The sequence below is a fragment of the Aricia agestis genome, chromosome 15 (assembly GCF_905147365.1).
Source record: "Aricia agestis chromosome 15, ilAriAges1.1, whole genome shotgun sequence".
Classification (NCBI taxonomy): domain Eukaryota; kingdom Metazoa; phylum Arthropoda; class Insecta; order Lepidoptera; family Lycaenidae; genus Aricia; species Aricia agestis.
This window is the reverse complement of record NC_056420.1, coordinates 1,358,757-1,381,215: the sequence shown is the minus strand read 5'-3', so window position 1 is coordinate 1,381,215 and position 22,459 is coordinate 1,358,757. Positions and strand designations below refer to the sequence as shown.

The following is a 22,459-nucleotide window of genomic DNA, read 5'->3' as shown; positions in this document are numbered from 1 at the left end:
GCGTAATTTTGTGAGTCATGATTTGTATGAAAAGATATTTACGCGACAGAAATTCTGCGACTCACAAGTCACAACTCAAAAATTACGCTCGTTTGGCTTCGCCCTTATGCATGATTTACAGTATGTAGATACATTTTGCCGCAGTGTACATTTTTCTAGAACCCGAAAGTATTCATCGAAATCGACTCAGCGTCCTAATAGCGAAGTGTTAACAGACAGACAGACAGACACACTTTCACAATACTGTTATTAAGTAACTATAATAAATGTAACTTCCCGTGTCCGTTGGTGATGGTGTCGCTAATCGCCATTAAAATGCTTCACATGAGACGACACCCGACGCCGCGGCCGCGCTACGTCGCGTAGCACACCTGGAAATTGTAACGTCAAATATTTACTACAATATGCCCATACTCTGAGTCATTAAAGTGAAGTAATCATTAAATCTCTTGATTTAATTATTGCTTAACTTTTACTTAATGACGATCTTGTCATAACACAAGCTTTACAAATTATCTATCTAACTCTTAATTAAATTAAAATTAAGATAATAACCTAAAAAAATAGGTTGTTGACAAAAAAGGTCAAAAAATAAATCCTCAAGTGAAGCTTAACTATAACTTTGTCTGTTCTTATGTCTTAAAACTAACCCTATTAATTAAAACTAACCCTCTCAGTTAAAACTAACCCTTGGTGTCTAAATACACTATGCCGAATTTCCGCGGCGGAAGTACGGCTTGATTACGCCTGCAATGTATTTTAAATTACCGATGACACACCATGCCGAAATTCCGACGCGTTTACTGTATGCGTTTGACATTGCTGACGTAATCACGCGGAATTTCGGCCGCGGGAATTCGGCATAGTGTGTATAGACACTAAGATAGTTATTAGTTGTAAATATTTTTATTATTGGCTTGTGTTTAAAGGCCCCCGTACGACAAACGAGTTTTTTATTGTCACATCTAGCTCTACAATTGCTCTTTATTACTAACGGCAACAATAGGCTGCAAATAAAATGAAAATAAACTTGAATTAATAGTACTTAACTGAAAATTGTTTTTTTTATTTTCTTAAAAATCAAGCTTACGTAAGCACTACAACTTACAAGGAATCCTTACAAAAAAACTTTCGAACAGCCTCCAATAAAAAAATAATAATTATTAAAATTATTGTCTTTTATAGGTAAAATTATAGGATAGTATTTGAAACACATACCTCCTCGCTTGAAGTGCCACTCCGTTACTTGGTATATTAAACATAGCACAATATTCTAATAATTTAATCTATTAACTATTTGAATTTAACTGATATTAAATAAGTTAAAGTTAAACTGTAGTGTCTCGGGCGGGTCACGGGTATGAAATGAAGTGCAAAGGGCTCGAGATTTGGCGCTAGAGTTCCGAGACCACGGGCAAGTACGGAGCACTGATAGTTTTGTATCATTTTAGGGAGCCATGAAAATACCTATATTTTTTTATTGGATAAAGTCTGAAAGTATGACAAAATAAATTTAAAACCGTACATTTTCGATATAATAATATCTTCAATAATTTGATTGCAGATGTTAATGTAAAGTAAGCATTTTTTTTTTCGGGCTTTGGCCCACCACACATTCCCACCCATTCCCATCCTGTGTCGCCAGGATCGACAGCAGTATCCAACCACGAAAACCCTTTGATATGATCTCATATTATTATTATAGGTACTTTTATATTATTATGAACCTGCACATTTCAACAAAAGCAGTTTAAAATATTTTAGTGCATTTTTTCATGTAACTGCTCAATCCTATTTACTAGTATTATTTTATCTGATACATTTTGCATTTCGTTTTTCTTACCTTTAACTTTTTAATTTTTAAAGAACTTAGCTTTCGAATTTATTTTGAAATTCTTCGAACATTTTGCCATAAATTCGAACATAATGACAATATTACTCGTATAACACCAGGTTCAGTATTAACGTACTAATTATAATTATCATCCCTTTTATTACTTCCAAAACTTTCAACGGCCCGTACCAAACACTTGAGATGTAGGTGTCGCAGCGCAGGGCCATATCAGTCGATGAAGGATGTTTAAAAATGCCAAATTATAAACAATGCCCGATGGTAATAGCTTGATTCATGCCACGGTAACCTAGTCCCATTATACCTCCATATTTCAGGACATTACAGACCACGCACAACTTAAGGATCTCTCGGTCTCGATAATTATATTTTATTTAAGTACGTTAATAATAAATTTTATACTTTATGTCTAATGTAGTCTACTTTGCAAACTATACTGTTTATTTTGAGTTATACGATTATTATGGATTATAATAATAATCCAGACTATAATATAATACATATAATATTATATCTAATTTACTAATATTACTAATACGAATGTCTGTCTGTGTAATAAAGACACTTAAATTGCATAACTGTCTAGATAAACTCTCTTTAATATTAGAATTTTACTATAAATTATACCTACTATATATTAAACCGGCGTGAAACAGAGCTTGCGCTGTATTTCGCCGAGTGAGTGAGTTTACCGGAGGCCCAATCCCCTACCCTATTTCCTTCCCTACCCTCCCCTATTCCCTCCCCTTCCCATCCCTACCCTCCCCTATTACCCTATTCCCTCTTAAGAGGATACAACAGGGGCTAGAGAAATGAAAAAAAAGTACGTGTAATATCTATAGCTGTCTCCCTTACCTCAAGCCTATACCGCAGAACGCGATAGAGACAACTGCAGAAAATCCAGAAAATCAACGATTTGTTGTCCCCTGATTCCTTCTCCAAACCTTAACCGATTTAAGTACTTTTTTCATTAAAGATTAAAAAAAGGCTTGAGCTGTGTTCCTATGTTTTGCTTTTTTTGTATAATCTAGCCAAATCTGTTTTCTGGACGTTTGAACACAGTGGAAAATCTGGCCATTTTTTTGGGTTTTTGAACGTTCATATCTTATTTAATAATTAAATTATGAAAAAAAAGAAAACATAGGGACATTGTATTAGTGGCCGTAGATATTCAGGAAAAAAATTATCCAGGGAGGAAACAGGGGACAACGTTTGTATGGAAAAAAGGGCGGTGTGGAATCCTCTTAAAAGGCCGGCAGCGCACCCGCAGTTCTTCTGATGCTGCGAGTGTCCATGGGCGACGGAAGTTGCTTTCTATCAGGTGACCCGTTTGCTCGTTTGCCCCCTTATTTCATAAAAAAATAATTAGAATTTTGCTATAAATTATACCTAAACGTTAACCGTGTCGTGACTCGTGAGGGTGTAATGGAAACACGCCCAAGCACCTCATAAATATTATTTCAAGAACCCTGAGCGGGAACCTTTAAAATACCAACACTTTATTGGGTTCCAAGAGGTTTTCACATAGTTAAAGAATTAATTTATGGTTTGTTTTTAAGTTATTTTATTTTTAACTTCTGCTAAAAGTTTTATGGTTTAATTTTCTTCTAATTCTGAAAGGTTTATATTGATTTCTGTAATACAAAATATAAGTACTTATGTAGCTTATCTGGCCAATCAGTATTAAGTATAGCTTTTATAGCAATAGTTAAAAATGTGAAACTTTTCTTTTAGCTTCTGTTGGGTAATCAGAAGGCATTAATCCTTCCTTACTTTTTAACCGACTTCCAAAAAGGAGGAGTTTATATGTTCGTCTGTTTATATGTATTTTTTACAAGACTACACTTTTACAAGATTATTATAAGACAACTATAATATGGTCCCTTTTTGCATGAAATTCATATTTTATTACCGCTATAAAAACTAACTTACGTGTCCTTACGTGGACCTCCAAGCGTAACAAGCCTCTTACAAATTGGTTCATCGGCTTCAGCGTGAAATATACACAGACGGACAAACTTTCGCACATACTTCTCAATGATTCATAATAATTAGACATCGGATTATATGCACGATCAGAGTGCCGAAGTATGCACGAAAAATGGCCGAAATATGCATAAAATATGCACAATCAAGTCACTTATTATTAAAAATTGTTAATTGTTTGAATAGTTTTCCGGTAGTGCCGTAATAAAAGCGTCAATTTTATAATTTCATCAAATCCAGGATTTTTAATTTTTTATACAGCACCAATACTTAATTATTATTTTCTACCAACATTTTCCGATTGCAATCTTAATGCCCATGGAAGTTTAAGAAATCGGTAACTACTTTGTTCAAATTTTTTACTAATGTTGCCAACGACAAAGAAACATTTTGTTTCTAGAAATATATTGTACCTATCGGCGCATTGCATTCTTTTAATGGGGATGGAGCCACATATTTGAGTATTTTGATCTATCCTACCTCTGTTTTGTGGCCTCGAAGTGTGTCATGATACCTAGTTTGGAGACTACGAGGGCATAAAACTACCAAAATATGCACTATCAACGAAAAATTGCCAAAATGTACACTATCGCCTAAAAAGTGCCATTATATGCATTTGCATATGCAAGTATGCAAATGCATATAATCCGATGTCTTAATAATATTATGGACAGGCGGGACCCTAAAACTTTTTTAATACTTACTCGGCCCTAGACCTTTGCGCTCAGGTTTCAAATCCGTTACACAGGTCAGCAGGCCGCTTCCACGAAGCCGCTGGGTGTTACCGAGATAACGATACATATACATACACGCAGGAAATGATAGCTCGTTGGAATTACAGTCGATCATGTAACTATTTTACTGTTCGTCTGCGACTGTTAATGGTAGTATTATGGGAGCCCTAGAACATTTTTCAACAAAATTTTTATCTGCGAAAAATCTTGAAAGTGGTAGCTAACAGAAATAGAAAGGATTTCATACTTTGATTTGATGGTCCTTAAAAAAATGGACGCCATCAAGACGCCATATTTAACCATACCATAGAGCTCGACAAGGCTTTAAATGTTGGCTTTAAAGGCTGTTATCATACAAAAACGCCATTTTTGACAGTTCTCCTTTACCAGCAGCGTCCCTGCCCAAAGCCTTGACATCGGACTAGCAACGTCTTCTGTCAAATTCTGTGGTCAAACTTAAGGTTAAAGTTAAATAATTAGCCCTAACTATAACCATAACTTTAACTTTAGCCACGCCTCTGGTGCAACCCAAACTTAGTAAAAAAAAAGTACTGGTAGTTAAATGGGCACTGACTCTACCATCGCTGTAGAGTCGGAAACGTGGCAAGATGCGCTGCGATAATACAAAAGTAAAATCTCAAATAGCCTGAAAAGTGAGACAGGTGGACATTTCAATATCGCTGTTATACATCGCCGCGTAAGTTCGCGTTTCGGAGTAAACTGGCCATGTAGCCAAGACTTTTTCAATATCGCGTCGTTATAAAATCGCCGATCAAAATGTATGGAATTGACATAAGCATTCATTCGTAATATAATATTCGAGTCGATTCTAATATAAAGAGGCGATAAAGAAAAATATTCGTTAACCCCCTTGACCCGATTGGCGTGACGTTTTACTCACAAACTCACAAGTACGCTGAATCTAACCACATGAAATCTTTCAGCTGGTGGTCCGTCGTCGCGGCCGGCGGGGGGTCTACGCTCAGCGCTGCACCCCCGTCTCCCTGGACGCCTACAGCCTGGACAGCGTCAGCGTCGGCCACCGCAAGGGCCAGAGGCTGCGCGCCAGCAAGCGCAGCTACGGAAACCCCGCTTACGACGACGAGGTGAGCTCTTGGGGAGATATGGTAGCCTAGTACTTTGTTGTTTTAGACAGGGACTAATGGCCGCAATCAGAGGTAATAATGATTACTTAACTTTATTTTAATGAAGTGAATATAAAAAAATGTGTAGAATAATGTCGACATTTTCATTAAATTAAAGTTATGTACTTAATCCATTACGGCCTGGTACTTTTATGTTTAATGATTTATCTAGAGGTATAAAATTATGTAGTCCATGGATGTAGAGTATGTCTTTATTCAATTAAATACGCCTGATTTTTCTTAATAGCATACTTATTACAGCATAGAGTTTTGTGTTTTCTAGAAGATACAAAAATTCCATATCCACTAAACTGAGTATAAACTCAGGGAAGAATAATACCAATGAAGTTATCATTACAAATTTATTAAGTACTTATTCTATGAAACTGGACCAGTAGTTCAGAAGCTATGATAGAACAAACATTACTTGCAAACAGCCATAATACTCTTAACACGCAGGTAACTTCACACCCCATGAACTACGCGGCGCTCGCCAACTTCGCTCTGGACATCGATTCCATCACCTCGGAGTTCGCTGAGATTCCCTCGGTCACGGTGCGGCCGGAGGAGGTGCCTCCGGGCTGCGAGGACAAGAACCGCTACTCCAACGTGCTGCCACTGCCCGAGACCAGGGTTCCGCTGAAAAGGATCGGCAATGATCCCACCACGGAGTATATTAACGCTAATTTTGTTATGGTAAGATTATAATATGCCTTATATGATTATAGTGCCCAGTAGATCCAATCACTTTCAGTGTTTATGATAGACTTTGATTAGGTTTCATAAGATGGCGTTGCCGTCGGGTAGCGTCTGTAATATTAAAAGCGAGGAAAAGTTTTTTTTACTATTGTATTTTAAGATTTTTTTTTACTATTATATTTGAATAACCATACTATTGTATGCTTATTCTCATCTGTTTAGTTACTAAAACCGTGGGACAATTACACAGTAAGCAGGACAATACTGAAAACATTTGTGTCATACAGAAATAAATCATTTATTTATTTTTCAGGGTCCAGGCAACATCCGGAATTTCTACATCCTGTGCCAGGCGCCGCTGGCGAACACGGTGGTGGACTTCTGGCGGATGATGTGGGAGCAGAACTCCCGCCTCATTGTCATGCTGACCGAGTACATGGAGAATGGCGTGGTGAGTTGTAGAAGTATGAAGCCTAGCCTGGCCTGGCCTGGACTTACAGGCCTGAAGTAGAGTAGGTACAAGTTGGAAGCCGGCTACATGAAGCGGCAGCGGACGACGTGTCGTCGCGACACTACTGGTTTCTATGTATTTCTATGAAAATTGTCGCTAGCTTCGTGTCGCTAGGTGCGGAGGGTATTTCATAGAAATACATACAAACCAGTAGTGTCTGCCAACCTGCCGGTTGGCAGACACTACTGGTTTGTAAGGAGTGAGCACACTGAGACGGGCCGTGCCGGGGCTCAGCGTGCCGGGGCCCATCGCAAACGCCTCCATACAATTTGTATGGAAGCGGAAATCCGCTGCGCCCCGACACAGTGTGCGATACGCGCATCCGCTTTCATACAAATTGTATGGAGGCGGATTTTTGCGATGAGCCCCGCACGGCCCGTCTCATTGTGCTCACTCCTTTAAGGCACACTTGCATGATTACATTTTTTTTTATCTCTTCGACCTCGATTTTTTGATAAACATCGTGCTAGACGTTACAACTTGGCCCTCTTGACGTAATTTATGAAACTTATACTTCATCTGACCAAGAAATAAACCTAGAAGCTTGATCTTCTATACAGGGGCATTTTTTTCTACGGTCGGACGAAATACTTTAAACACTGTCTTTTTACCAAGAACAACTTTAACAGCACAACCTCTCAATTTCCAGGAGAAATGTTACGAGTACCTCCCGCCATCCGAGATCTCCGACAACCGGCGGACGTTCGGCAACTTCCAGATCATCCTCAAGAAGCGCGAGCAGCGGGACAAGTACGCCATCTCCAGCGTCCAGCTCATCAACCTCGCTACCAGGTATGATTATACTGTTCTTGGTGGAAATTCAGGTTCATCATTTCTTTAGCAAAATATTAGCGGACATTTTGGCTGAAACCATAAGTACCTAATATGGGATATTATAAAACATATATTATAATATCCTATTAAAGTGATCGCACATATTTTGTCAGCAACGTACGCGCCGTTCTTGCCGTAGGTACTTGCCGCGCGTGCGCGTTCGCGCCGCATTTCGTTTACTATGGGGTGAGATTGACGCGTACGGCGGCGCGTACTTTCCTGACAAATCTGCGATCAGCTATGTTTTCGTGCACTATATTCACTTTGTTTATTTTAATTTGAATATAATAAATAATAATATATTACTGCAATGTTTTTGCGCTTAGATGCAGCTACCAGCTACCAGCATAGACAGTAAACAAAAAGTTTCAGCTGTTTCACAACGTTTCTGTTAATGTTCTGATATGACCTGACCTGATATCGGATTTTGGTGAAATTATTTACATAAGTACAGTAAACAATTCGACCAAAATCCGATATTAGGTCAGGTCATATCAGGAAGTGCTAATAAAGCCCTCTGCTACCAGGACTTGGCGCGAGGTTACCCATCTGTGGTATTTCTGGCCGGCTAAGGGTGTCCCTGATGACTACGACTCGGTGATAGACTTCCTGTTCGAGATGAGGAGTTACATGAAGGTGTCGCAGACGGCCAAGGAGTATGATGAAGAAGGTTGGTGGTGTTGCATGTTATGCCGGGCCGCAGTCGTGGCGGGTCGCATAAAGATGTAATCATAACTACCTTTCTGTGTCTTTTCTGTTCTGTTTTATCTTTTTATTAGTGGACGTTTAAAACGATTTTGATTTTGGTATGTTATAGTGCAGTCGACTATTTATTATTTTTGTGTATTTCTTTAATTATACATAATATTGAGATCGAAAAGTTGTATCCACGTCATATCTGCCTATCGTAATTATTAAAGTAAAAAAAGTTTAGAAAAACGTTTGGTTTAATCCTGATACTATTGAATTGTAGGTGTGGAAATAATATACGAGGAGGACAGCTCGTACAACAACCTGTCGAAACTGCGTGAGGAAAACGGCTCGGGGCACAGCCTCAACGTGTACTCGCCCGCCAAGGCCGAGGAGAAGCTGAGGAAACCAACCAATGGTACCCTGGCCAAGAAGACTGAAGGCCAGAGTAAGTCTTTTGTTTGTATTGTTAGACTTATTCCAATATAGGTTGATTGCTTACTAATAAAATGAGGAGTAACTCTCTCGTTTTGATAGAGAGGTCATTTAAAATCAAAATTAGAAATTGTACTGACTCTAGTAGATTGTAAATTATCCAGAATTCTTGGTGGTAACCAAGATGTTGCAAAGAAAACATTACATTGCATTTTCTCGAAAATGTAGTTGCAACATAGTTTGAAATTTTCAACTTAATAATAATTGTACTGAGCAATTATTTTTTTATTTAAATTTTATACTGTATTCGAATTTCCTAGCCTAAGTTACAAGTTACATAACTGCGACTTCGCATCGCATCGCAAATATCTGCAAAATTCATAATAAAAATGACAATATTATGTTGCGATGCGAATTTGCAGATTTGGGAGCCATAAACTATAGTTGTCTGTCACACCCTGTCACTGTCTGAAATATCTTTTCCCCCCCAGCCGTCCGCCCCTGCGTGGTAATGTGTGCGTCGGGCGCGGGGCGGTCCGCGGCGCTAGTGGCGGCGGAGGAGTGCGCGCGCGCGCTCGCCGCCGGCCGCGCCGACGTGCCGCGTGTCGTGCGCCGCCTGCGCGCTCAGCGACCACACTCGCTCACTAACAGACATCACTACATGTTCCTGTATAAGGTAAGGCCTTTTATTTATTTTTTAAACAATAAACCAGATTTGTACTTTCAGAGCTAGACGGATGAGGGACCTACATAGTTTGGTCGCGTTACGTCAAACCCAGCCAACAGATCACAATTAACATTAAATTGACATGACCCGACCAAATGACGTTGGTCTGCCTAGGAATCAATTTCCTCGATATACATTTTTTCAGTATCTAGTATGTATGTAGTACTAGATACTACAAAATATGTGTACAAAGCTATAATAAAAAAAAAATGATATTTAGTATTTTCAATACTAAATATCATTTTTTATTTCCTTCCGCTTTGAGTATTTCAAGTAAAGATTGCGCGATTTTGTGCCTAACGCCATCTATCCGTAGCTTTTTGAAAGCCAACTACCTATTTACACTTCTATTGCGTCTGCTCTTAAGTTGAAGTGTTTGAGTTATTGCTAGAGTTAAACTTAACTAATAAGTAAAATAATGAAAATCCTTGTTAAGTTGGATTGTAATAGAAAATGTTCCTTTTCAGCTTCTCAGCGAGTATGGCAACAAGCTGATGGGCGGCGGAGTCGACGCAATCTGAGAACGACTTCGAACAGATTACTAAACGATATTTTTACATAAATACAACATGACAAACGAATAATTACGAAAAAAAATAAAATGACTGTCTACTATTAATATGTGAATGGATATTATCTGTAGTCTGATAGACCAGTGAACACGAGACAAAATTGGTCATAACATTATCATACCAAAGCGTAAGACAAGATCTCGAATATTGGGAATCTTTTACTATAACAGTAACCTATGCTGTATGCGTACATTATGTCGGACCGCATTTTCGTTATATCCATTACGTTTTTTATGACTTAAGTTTGTGTGCTTGAAATGCGGTTCAACCCGTTGCGGCTCGACATAATGTGCCGTACTTTTAAGTGTAAATAAAAATATTAAGAAGTATTTCCTTAAGCCTTTAAGTTATATAGATAAGAGCAGTAATATGTATGTACACACTTTTTTGTAAACGAATAAACAGAGAATTTAAAACTACACGTAAAACTTTTGAAATCTGTAAACCTTTTTCGCGAATTTGAGTTTGTGCACAATATTATTGCTCATAGATGTAAAAAGCAGCTTAATCTTTGTATTTTATTGTAAGTACTGTTTAAATGACAAAATATATCAATGCAATTACTGCAAAGTAATAAGATTTTAAAGTAACTAGAATGTGTCTTTAAATAATAATAAATTTCATAATATTTGCAGGCACATTAAACATATATTTATGCATATAAGAATTATAATAATTCCTAGAAAGGCTACGCCCGGTCGCCGGATAGAGAGAAAATCGTCCATTGACCTTACTTTACAAGTGCGTGAAAATATATATATCCGCTTCAATTAACGTGTGAAGCGAAATATTTTTGTGCGCGTGTGAATGCGACAGGCAATAGTCGTCGAATTTCTCATTATCCAACGACCGGACTTTAGTAAGTTCACTAAGGCAACTCCAGCTGGTACACACTAGCATTCGCACTATTATTTTGCTGTGATTTTACTAACTTATGTATATTGTAAATTAATACTAACTTATAAAATAATTGTAGAAACCATTTTTTACCAATTTTTACATAAGATGAAATACTCAACTAACATGGTAAAATGCACTGTATTTTAGATAATAGGAGGTATATTGCAATATTTAAAGCTACGAATAATAAAAACTAATTTAAAGCATAATAAACGTTTAGTTAATTTCGTTTAAGTATTTGTTTCCCTTATAATTTTAGAAGATTATGGAATTTTGAGAAACTGTTAATGTGTAAGACTATTAAATCTGTGAGAGCAAATAAAATGTCGTTGTGGAGCACATATGATTTCGTTCAAAGACTATTATGTCCGCTTGTCTCTCTCTGTCGCGTCAGAATTCATTATTATGTTGCAGTATACAGCAAGAACGTTCTAGCAATATATTCGTGCGTGTGTACAAAATTCTATGTGTTCCGCGACCATACTTTAGCTTATTGTAATATAGACGACACTTGTTGCTAAACACTTTTGTTGTTACTCAGATGGTGCATATTTTATTTCTGTTGTTATTTTATTTGCTGTAAAATTTATATATTGTAGAGTATATTATTATGGGGTGCATTTAAGTGGTTGTAGAAATTGCACTTTTATATAAAAAATATATTACCAAAAATAATAATTGATGTTAAAAACGCCCTACGACTAGTTTTAAATACGCTAAGTAGATGTAGAAATATATCTTGACGAAAATTGAACTTTTTTTCATTTTATATCCAATACACTATAAGACCATAAAAATTGAAATGAAAGTAATCGAAATACTATACCTAGGTACTTCTTATGAAGATTTCATTGATTTCTTCATCGAGGAAGAGGTAGCAATCTGACGCTAAGTTAGGTTACAGGGAGTACCAAGAAAATATGGCTTACTATGCAGTGTGTAACAAAAATAAGTGATAATACTTTAGGGTGTGTGCGTGTTCCTTGTAGAGAGTTCACTGTGAAAGTAGCAGCTCTGAAAGACGAAAAATTTTTTTCACTTTTGTATGGGCAAAGGTCCGAGAGTCACGAGTTTCCCCATACAAAAGTGAAAAAAAAATGTTGGTCTTTCAGCGCTGCTACTTTCACAGTGAACTCTATACAAGGAACACGTACACACCCTAAAGTATTATCACTTATTTTTGTTACACCCTGTATAGCTATTATTTTCTCAGTACTTAATTGTGTATAATTTTTCACTTAGGTGAGTTTAAAAAATCCTCATTATCCACAGTGACTCCACAATCAGCTTTGGAAAAAACAAAGCAATTCAGAGTTTCATCATAATTTTCTATGATCTTTTTCACTTAAATATTTTTAACAGAATCCTATTAATATTCCGAGGAAACATCTATAGAGCAACATTGTCATAAACAGTGGTCACTACATACTCTAGCTAGGTATATCCACATGACTCCACAATTCGCTTTGGAGAAACCAAAGCAATTCATAGTTTCATAATAATTTAGAATGATCTTTTTCACTTAAATGATGTTTCCGAAGAAACATCTCTAGTATAGCAACATTGTAATAAACAGTGGTGAATTATCATAATTATGCATCTATTTAGCTACTTGATAAGTAAAAGCAGGAAAATTAGCAAGAGGAATACGTTTATTCAGATGTAGCTGTCATCTTCATAGCTACTATCGTCAATGTAGTGACTACAGCCACTGTGGTCCACCTTGGAGGCTTCGGTGATGGAGTCATAGGCGGAGTAGGGCTGCGAAGTCGGCAGGTTCATGTACGACCCGGGAAGTGAGAATACAGAGTGGGACCAGAAATCTGAAATATGGAAATACAAACGTATGAGAAAAATGAAAACATCGGCGGAAACAGCTCCAAGTTCCAACAAGCAACTCCTTTCCTTTCTTTGTTCACACTAGGTGTGCTAACTATTGGGGTGATTCTGTTGCGCATTTGTTCATCTAAATTCTGAAGAGAGTAAAGGACGAGCCATGGAAAAAATAAGAAAATTTTACCTAAAATTACAATAAATATAAATAGGTAAGTACCTTTCTTTTGACGCAACTTGTAGTATTCTTCAGCCTGTAACAAAAACATTATTTCTAAATGTTATACAACACGTAAGATGAAATATTTCAAATGTGGAGATTCAGTCCATTATTTCGGTTCTAGAAAATAATATACTTATTATTATAGTTAAACTAGCTGTCCCGGCAAACGTTGTTTTGCCATATAATTTATTTTTGTATGAAAAATTGATGTTGGCCGATTCTCAGATTTACTCAACATGCTCACAAAATTTCATGAGAATCGGTCAAGCCGTTTCGGAAGAGTATGGCAACGAAAACTGTGACACGAGAATTTTATATATTAGATTTACAATATTGTCCTCTCCAGATTACTTTTTAACCTACTTCTGTCTCTGTCGTGGCAAACTAACTTGCGTATAATATTACTGGTACCTCCACATACGAACTGCCTGTTCTATCCTGGGTGTTCTTATCTTGTGCAGGTTGTACAACATCGCCTGTATCTTGAGATTCATTTGTTTCGTTGTTTATTTTATCTAAAATACAAAATAATTATTACTATTCTTGTAGTATCTTAATATCATGAGTATTGTCGCAAGCGGCTGACAACAGTCTACGCCGCGCGCAGCCGCGATCGATCGTAATGCTTGGAATTGTACCTTCGAGATATTATTAATATACAAGACCTACATCCAAAGTAATATTATTTATGCTCTTGACCTTAGAATTTCAGATCATGATTGCTTATGTTACTTCCTTACCATCATTCATGCAACTGTTTTTCTTTGTTGCATATCCTTTGACTGCTATCTTAGCTGTCCTATCTTCTTTTTCACTGCCAGAACTGTCTTCATTTCCCTCCTTTTCCTTTGTAATGCTGCAGCAACTCGCTCGTATGTCTTCGCATACGTCTCCAGCAATGGTTAGTGCTCTCCTCGATTCGAGTAATGCGTGTAAATAGCGCGCAATGAAACCATGAATATCATTTGGCTGGACACGCAAAACCTGAAAAAAATTAGAAAGGATTTGAAAACAACGAAGGAATTGCTGATATTAACTTTATCTGTAACTCATGTAATGCTAACCACAAATTCATTAGAATCGATCACGTAAGTCAATTTGTCAAAACGAATGTAGATAGTTTTACTTATCAGACTGATAATAATAATAATTCTAAAGATTGATACTTATGACTTACTTCTCTGCTTATGTCAAGCATGAGCTCGTTTAGTCCTTCGGGTAGAAGACCATACTTATGAGCCTTATAATGAAGATCCACCATTTTAATAAATAGAAAATATTTAAAATTAATCAATTAAGTATAAAATATTATTTATTAAATATAAAACTAATATAAAAAGTTAGATATAATATAAATAGTTGTAAAAATAAAATACGTGTAGCAAAATTATAATCTAGTAAGCCATGGCCCATGGTCCGGCCTCAAAATTGAAATAGGTGTAAAGTTACAACTATAAGTACTATAGTAAAAATGAAATTCAAAATTCCATGCAATTTGATTAAAAACTTTAATAAGACAAATTCACATTGAAACAAGTATTTATTTCAATAACTCAAATCCGAACAAAACTAAAAGAAGTACGTTTCTTTCTACAATATCCAGTACCCGAGTTGCGACAATCTATCTTAGAAATAAAAATAATTAAGTAATAGCCATATACAGTGTGTAACAAAAACTAGTGATAATACTTAAGGGTGTGTACATGTTCCTTGTAGAGAGTTCACTGTGAAAGTAGCAGCTCTAAAAGACGAACATTTTTTTTCACTTTTGTATGGGCAAGGGCCCGAGCGTCACGAGTTTCCACATACAAAAGTGAAAAAAAATGTTCGTCTTTCAGAGCTGCTACTTTCACAGTGAACTCTCTACAAGGAACATGTACACACCCTAAAGTATTATCACTTGTTTTTGTTACAACATGTAAATTAAACATCACTTGAAATTATTCATTGTTTCCCTTTTTGTTCTCTTGCGTTTTTATACTATCCTATTAACCGTCCAACGCATTCTCAGAAGGAACATTACAACCACAAGTTTCACCTGTGAATCAGAATAATACAATTTTTAAGGATTTTGTAGTAGTAATCTCAAAAGTCATTTGTTTTTAAGATATCGAATCTCAGGACGACGTATGTTTTATAAATCTGCCAACTAGAAAAATTTACAATAAGTACCTGCGTCATTTGCTCCAATGCAATGTCAATAGCTTTGTCCACATTGTGCCTTTTTCTGTTCATCAAGGGCATGCCTTATAGCGCTGTCAGCAGCGAACGTGAGGCATGCCCGTGACGCGCGTCAAAATCCATCCGCGTTGAAAGAAAAGTGTCATAGCGCGCGCTACGATTTCAACGCGCGTCACGGGTATGCCTCACGTTCGCTGTTGACTGCGCTATAAGTAGGGTTGCCAACTCTCGAAAGGACCAACCCGGGAGAATTGTAGAGGTGGGGGAGGGGGGGTGGAGGGGTACTGAGAAAGAACATAGTCTCAGGACAATTTCTCTATATTTTCAATTTCGTAAAGAAGTCGTTAGTAAGCCCAGAGTTAATCCAAGAGATTTTCTTCGAACAGATTTAAATATGATTGTCCAATCCAACTTCATCTTACAATTTTTCACTAAGTCAGTTAAATATTATGCAATAATTATTAGTTTTTGAAAAACCGGAGAAATTATCATTCTCCGCGAGGACGGGAGGTTAAGCATTACTATCGGAGTCTCCCGGGCAATCCGGGAGGGTTGGGAACCCTAGCTATAAGGCATGCCCTTGATGAACAGAAAAAGGCACAATGTGGACAAAGCTATTAGTCATTACGTTTAAAATATTATGGACTGTGAGAAAAATACATACATTCTTCGATATCTTGTCCTATAGTTACTCCGGTCAAAACACCGGGTGGTACAGACATTTTGAGCTCCTCTCGATTCTTATTAGCCTGCTTCGTAGCTTCTAGGTAGAAGTTGTCTTTCCAGTCCTTGTTTGTGTCAGGAGCCTTAAATCATACCCATTATGCCTAATTAGTATCGATACAGTAGCGGCCGACAGGCGCATTAATATTATGATCATAATATTTATGATCCTTTATTGTCTATGGGCCCAGCACGCTTCCACTGCGATTCTATAAGAGCGTCCGTGGCCTAATGGGTAGACTTTTGGTTCGCACTCTTAGACTGATCTCAAGTACATAATACAATCAAGTACATAATACGGACGCTCGTACGGTGAAGAAAAACCCGCACATAGTTGGTCCGGTTCTTTCCTCTGGACTAGGCCGACTATGATGCGAGAATGCCGTATGCGCTTGGGCAACCATACGGACATTTAAAAATCTTGTCCCAGGCACTACAGTATATGAGGAGTGGTTACTTCGCTCTGAAAAATACTGTATAAATCATCCATAACGGATGTAAAGCCTAGTTTTATTGTCTATAATATTATAACAATGATTGCTTACTTTTGCAGGCGTGGTATCATTTTCTGCATCTAACTGAGTTTCAAAACCATGAGGACCTATAAACAAATCTACATCAAAGGCTGCAATTTATAACGATATAGACAAAGAGTATCCTATGTCCTTTCCCGGGGCTCAAATATCTCCGTAGGAAATTTCTTAAAAATCAGCGGTTAATGAGAAGGTAATAAATAGACAGACGCACTTTCCCATTTATATTATTAGCACTATTAGTATGGAAGTATGGATTCGACAAAATAATAATGCCCGCAAATTCATTGCAAAGAAATTCGTTTATTGCGCGGGAACCGGAAACTTTTCGGGGACAAAAAGTATCCTATGTCCTTTTCCAGGACTCAAAATATGTTTATGCCCATCAAAATCAGTTCAATGGTTTAAGGCGGGGATTAATCTCAATCAAAAACGATAACCTTGCAAACCACCAAAGACCAAGCGTGTATACGCATCGCAATAAGATTCATTTTAGCTTAGCATAAAACTGTAACAACAAGGGCGGATCTTCTCTATTTTTCATGTTTTTTTTAAATATCTTTGGAAATAAATATTAAGTAACAAAATTGTTCAGTTAAAGAAATTTTAATATACATTTACTAACAATTTATTCAAATAAAATGTATAATTATCCTAGTTAATACTTATATTTCGATGAAATAGAGTTTTTTCGGAGGTGAGTTTGTAAATTAATTACAGCCAAAGTATTACGTTTATTAAAATGTTTACGGTTTAAGGTATTTTGAATATTGTGCTTTATATCTCATATTTTTTAACACTTCGTTATTATATCGGAACTAGGTAAACTGGGAGTCACGGAATAACAAATTGGGGTTTATCCTCGCCTTAAGCATGAATGGATAATAGATCGACTGACATACATAATATACACTTTCGCATTTATAATATTAAGTCTGGATTGCAACGACATAATCAAAATTGTTGCAAATATCCCTGGATACCTGTCTATCCCTATTTACTTTTGAAGATGAGGATAGCACGATAAACGATTATCGTGCTATCCTCATCTTCTGTAACCACTTTAAGACTCTTACCTTGTGTCTCCGAGTGTCTTGACATTACATCAGCTGGTGTGTTGTATATCTTCTTATCATTGGGTATACATAGGCATGTATTCTCTGATTTATTGTACTGCTCATCGAATAGTGCTTCTATGTTATCTTCTTGGACTTTGATGTTCTGTGTAATTAATGTTTTATCAGTTTTATGAGTTAAAACAAAGCTATTAGAATACTGATTTTCTGAGAATTTGGTAATTGGTAGTAAATCAAAGAATAGATATTCTAATAACTAAAGTTTGAATTATTACAATAAAGCATTTTTAATGGTCCTTAGTTATGAGTTTATGGTCCTTAGCATGTATCTGCAACCACTACTATATCTGGTAGTAGTGGTAGTACGTGATTGGGATAGCTTAGGTCGCCGAAAAATATCGTAGAGTTGGTTTTGGTAAGAGTGTCCAAAAGATTTGGTTACCAACAATATGGTTCATTTGATTATTTGGTTACCTACAATATGGTTCATTGTTCGCTAAAATCAATGTTAATCCATCCAATGTCATCTGATATTTTGTAATTAAGTTAATACTAACAATGATATGTCCAAAATCGATAGTTCGTGACCCAGTAGTCAGTGTAGACGGCAAAGAGTAGTTTTTTGGAATCAATATGTCATGTTGCTTCGAGTAATGCGGCAAACTCTTACGGTCGTGGTATCCTTTGTAGGCAGCCTGAAATATTTAAACGTTTTTATAATGGTATATTAAATAATTAAAAAAATAAGAAAATAGATGACCATCTTAATACAATAGTGCATGTAAAATAACTAATCAAAGTTTATTCAGGAGACTAGGAAAGCTGATGTATGTTATTCGACTAGTCATTGAAGAGACTTTCTCATCTCTACCTATATTATTCTTACTTTTATATACATGACGGTAGATCCAAAAGAAGCCTCTCCCTTTATCTCAAATAAACTGTCGAAAATATTACAGTCTTCTACTAGGATGTACTAAGGATTAATCATACTTTATCCACATCTGATAGATGTTTCGAGAATATACCTGTATTTTCTCAGCTGCTTGGTTCATCTCCTGCATTGTGGGTCTACTGTTCTTATATTTAGCAAGCGTGTGCCGCGCCGCTATCTCCCAAGGTTCAGATTTCGGATTAATTTTCTAGAATCATTTATTATTTCTTATTTTTATATCGTTTGTTACTGTTTATTGTTTACCTTATCTTTGATAATTTCCCTACAACCTTTTTTCGAACAGGTTTTTCTATAAGTGTTCACTCACCTCTGCCTCGACATTCTTTTTGTACCAGTAATCTCTATATGCGTTCCTCGCAATTTCGCATACTTTAGCTGCCATCTCCTCATCCAAGGGCATCTTCTTCAGTATACAACCAAGAATTTTGCTTTCCTTAATCTTATCTGTAAAAGCATGTTTGTTGATATGATCATCTTTACGCTTTCGACGAGCAAATAATATATTTGCTTGTCAAAAATGTTATCATTTATCAGTTAAGGAAGTAGGAATATTTGTGAATGTAAATAGGGATTGATTTGAAGGTTAATTTTTTTTATATTAACTCCTATTCCTTGTATATTGTATTTAAATTTAATGAGTTATAATTAATTATGATCATGGAAATATTATCATTCATCTAATTGTTTATCATTAAAGGTAAATTATTTAATATGATCATTATTCCTATTACCTTTCTCATCTGCTGGCTCGAACCCTTCAATCTCCTCACTTATGATGTTCGCTATATCCTTCGCCTCATCTTCAGGAAGTCCCATCTGCATCAGATGCTCTGACAGTGAGGGTCTGCAGTCGCATAGGTCGTCCAGGATTCGGACCGCCATGACACCATGTTCCCGGGTGGTGATGAGTGCGGAGAGGTAGTTGGTGATGAATTGTAGAATATCGGCAGGCTGTTCTCTTATAACCTGGAACATTTTAATTGCATGCTTTTAAAGATTCTTGAAATTTTCTTGTCCAGCTAAAATAAGCTTACTAGAAGTGAACCTTCCTAAATTACTTCTATCAGAAAAACAGCAATTTCTTTTGGATTCATTTTGCTATTGGAAGATAAGCCTGCTTCGTCTAGATTCTAGAGCAGCATTTCCCAAAGTTGGCGATAACTCCCCCTTGTGGGCGCTGAAGGTCTGAAGGGGGGGTGTGGGACCCAGAAAAAAATGGGGGCATTGTGTAGAGGCTTGGAAGGTGATTTATTTCATCAGGATGAATTTTAAAATTGAAAGAATATAATTTGTTATCAAACTGGACGTTTGATAACAAATTATATTCGTTATCAAACGTCCAGTTATGGACGAACCTCTGCTCTAGAGGTATAATATATTATGTTATCTTGAGATTTTGATTCTAATCGTTCTTTAATGTTGTTTGATAATATTATTATGAATGATTATGAATGACTAGATGACGGCCGCAAGTCGCAAATCCGTTGCGTCAAAAATTATTTAAACGCACATTTTGTCGGGGTACAAACTATCCCATAGGATAGTTTGTACCCCGACAAAACTTGCGTTTAAATAATGTGCGTTTTTGGGACTAAAGAAACCATACCAAATTTCATCATAATCGATTCAGCAGCTTAAGCGTGAAAGAGGTAACAAACATGAAACAGGCGGACAGACAGACACACTTTCGCGTTTATAATATAAATAGTATGGATTGTGTACTTACTTCTCGAGAAATATCAGACATAAGCTCCTTGAGACCATCTGGGATTGAGAATACATTCGAGCACCCGTGTTTTTGTAACAATTCATTCATTATTTAATAATTTTTAATTCATGAATAAAGTGCAAAATCAAATTGTTTTTGTGGATCACTTGTGGATACTCGTGATTCATGCAGTGTCATATTGGTGTCATAATAATTGAGTAGAATTAATGTCGATATGTATTTAATTTAGTTTTTATTTCAACATTACTAACCTTCATAGTTAAAAACAGTAGCTTATTTAGTCCATATATATTAAGTCTATGATTTAGTCCGTAGCATAGAGAAAAATAAACATATTCGTAGTAATTAATATAGGTCTACCAGAATCTGGCAAAAAGTGACAAAATAAATTGACTCTAGCAATACCGGGGTGATTTGAATAAAACATTTTGATTTTTTTGGCTTATTCTGTGTGTGAAACATGCAAATAATATCCAATGATCAAGGATATTTTTTGAAAATCTGCCGTCAAAATTTGCCATCAGATCCTGGTAGACCTTATACTAAACTTTACTTCATGGATGATAATTATATAAGAACAAAACACAATACAATATAAAATTAATTATTTAATTACAAAGAAATTTATTTATATTTATATTATATGAAACATACTTTTGCAACCTTTGTTTGAAATTCAGACTATATTTTTTGAATTTCTTACTTTCGGTTTCTTCTTTTTGATTTCATTGTAACGTGTAATGCAATACTTTACCCATACTTTACCATTATACGAACACGTATCTAGTACACGCTGCCCTTAAAATATTAAGGTGCAGAGACTAGATCAGTTCGCTAGGTCTCGTAAAAGATAGAAAACTTAAAAGAAATAGGTAAATTCAAGCTGTAGATAGTAGGTAGAAGAAATTGCGTATGAGGTTTAGCAATCTACGATATTAACGATGTTGTTATTCTCGTGGTAAGTGAACAATAAAAACGTGCAAATACAAAATATAGTAATACAAATAGCTAATAGGAAAAATATCATCAACGATTCTTAGGCCGTTTTTAGGTGAACTAACATGTTACGTTATGTTGCATTATGATTCATAAGTGTATGGTAAGAAAGGCTCATTGCGATCTCTGCGATTATGGGAAGTAGGGACTGAAAGCGCTATAAAAGATATTCTAAATGTAAAGAAGCAATAAGTTGATGCTAAACTACAACGAAAAGGACAACAAGTGAATATTATTTTATAAAAAAACTAAAAGTTATAATTAATCATTTAGTAATGCTTAACCGTTTATTAATGCAAGTTAACTGTATAGCAATGCAAGCACAAGATGTGCAGAAGCTTTAAAGAGCAAGTATGATCTTTTGAATGTACCTAGCATTATCTTATTGTCATGTAGTTCTTATCTTCAGTGTTATAATGAGCATTATAAATACTATGGCCTCCGTTATGACTTCTCAGTACTCACTTCCAAATAATCTTACTTTAACACCTCTTTTGGATATTATAACAAAGTTGATAAATATACAAGATCTTTCTTTCATAAATTATTATTTTCTTTCATTATTTAGGTGATCTTATATTTAATTGCAAATAAAAAAATCTCGTCTATTTAAAAACATTGAATTCAATTGGTAAGTATTGAAAAATATTGTTGATAACAAGGATACACTTGAAATGAAAAAATAGATTGCAATCAAAAATATACGAAACCTAAAGATATACCTAATACATAGTTATTTCATAATTTGTTAGTTTTACGTCATCGTATGAATAAAGAAGTTATTGTTGGACGCGAAAAACTACTAAGCTATTCAGAAGCATACATTTCATTGCCATGGAAAAAAGCTATAACAAATTTTGATGAAGCCAAGATAAAATTTGGGCGAAAAAATTTTATATTATGCAAAGGGCAAGAAGATGTGCTTATTAACCGCTTCTTGCAGGTACCGCGAGTAATAACTTAATAGCTTAGAAGATTGGCGCGATATCTATAATTTACATGGTAACCGGTAAGGTAAGCTCATATAATATTCATACGGTCTAAATGACTATGATCATTAAACCAGCAACAATACTACTAAGTGCCGCACTCAAAGTTGAAAATTAATAAGTTAAATAAAATAAA

The 22,459-nt window shown here is 35.9% G+C and overlaps 3 protein-coding genes across 5 annotated transcripts in view; 1 reads left to right on the top strand and 2 right to left on the bottom strand.

Moving 5' to 3' along the window:
• Positions 1 to 11,839, top strand: part of LOC121734347 (serine-rich adhesin for platelets) — a 63,099-nt gene extending 51,260 nt beyond the window's left edge. For all 3 annotated transcript variants that reach the window (XM_042124880.1, XM_042124878.1, XM_042124879.1), the window contains 8 exons: positions 5,517 to 5,678; positions 6,177 to 6,413; positions 6,730 to 6,867; positions 7,577 to 7,719; positions 8,289 to 8,431; positions 8,735 to 8,899; positions 9,378 to 9,562; positions 10,081 to 11,839. In XM_042124880.1, the coding sequence (XP_041980814.1) occupies positions 5,517 to 5,678; positions 6,177 to 6,413; positions 6,730 to 6,867; positions 7,577 to 7,719; positions 8,289 to 8,431; positions 8,735 to 8,899; positions 9,378 to 9,562; positions 10,081 to 10,134 (1,227 nt within the window). In that variant the 3' untranslated portion in view covers positions 10,135 to 11,839. The remainder of the gene's footprint in view (positions 1 to 5,516; positions 5,679 to 6,176; positions 6,414 to 6,729; positions 6,868 to 7,576; positions 7,720 to 8,288; positions 8,432 to 8,734; positions 8,900 to 9,377; positions 9,563 to 10,080) is intronic.
• Positions 11,840 to 12,718: 879 nt separating this feature from the next.
• LOC121734204 lies at positions 12,719 to 14,442 on the bottom strand. Its single transcript, XM_042124684.1, has 5 exons — positions 14,319 to 14,442; positions 13,882 to 14,125; positions 13,553 to 13,656; positions 13,139 to 13,172; positions 12,719 to 12,908 (listed from the first exon to the last, which is right to left on the bottom strand). Exons 1-5 carry the CDS (start codon positions 14,400 to 14,402, stop codon positions 12,742 to 12,744), a joined length of 633 nt encoding a protein of 210 aa, XP_041980618.1. The 5' UTR covers positions 14,403 to 14,442; the 3' UTR covers positions 12,719 to 12,741.
• Positions 14,443 to 15,017: 575 nt separating this feature from the next.
• LOC121734210 lies at positions 15,018 to 20,505 on the bottom strand. Its single transcript, XM_042124690.1, has 9 exons — positions 20,336 to 20,505; positions 19,341 to 19,575; positions 18,917 to 19,053; positions 18,683 to 18,796; positions 18,212 to 18,349; positions 17,655 to 17,799; positions 16,591 to 16,646; positions 15,987 to 16,128; positions 15,018 to 15,179 (listed from the first exon to the last, which is right to left on the bottom strand). Exons 1-9 carry the CDS (start codon positions 20,423 to 20,425, stop codon positions 15,130 to 15,132), a joined length of 1,107 nt encoding a protein of 368 aa, XP_041980624.1. The 5' UTR covers positions 20,426 to 20,505; the 3' UTR covers positions 15,018 to 15,129.
• Between the last annotated feature and the right edge of the window lie 1,954 nt (positions 20,506 to 22,459).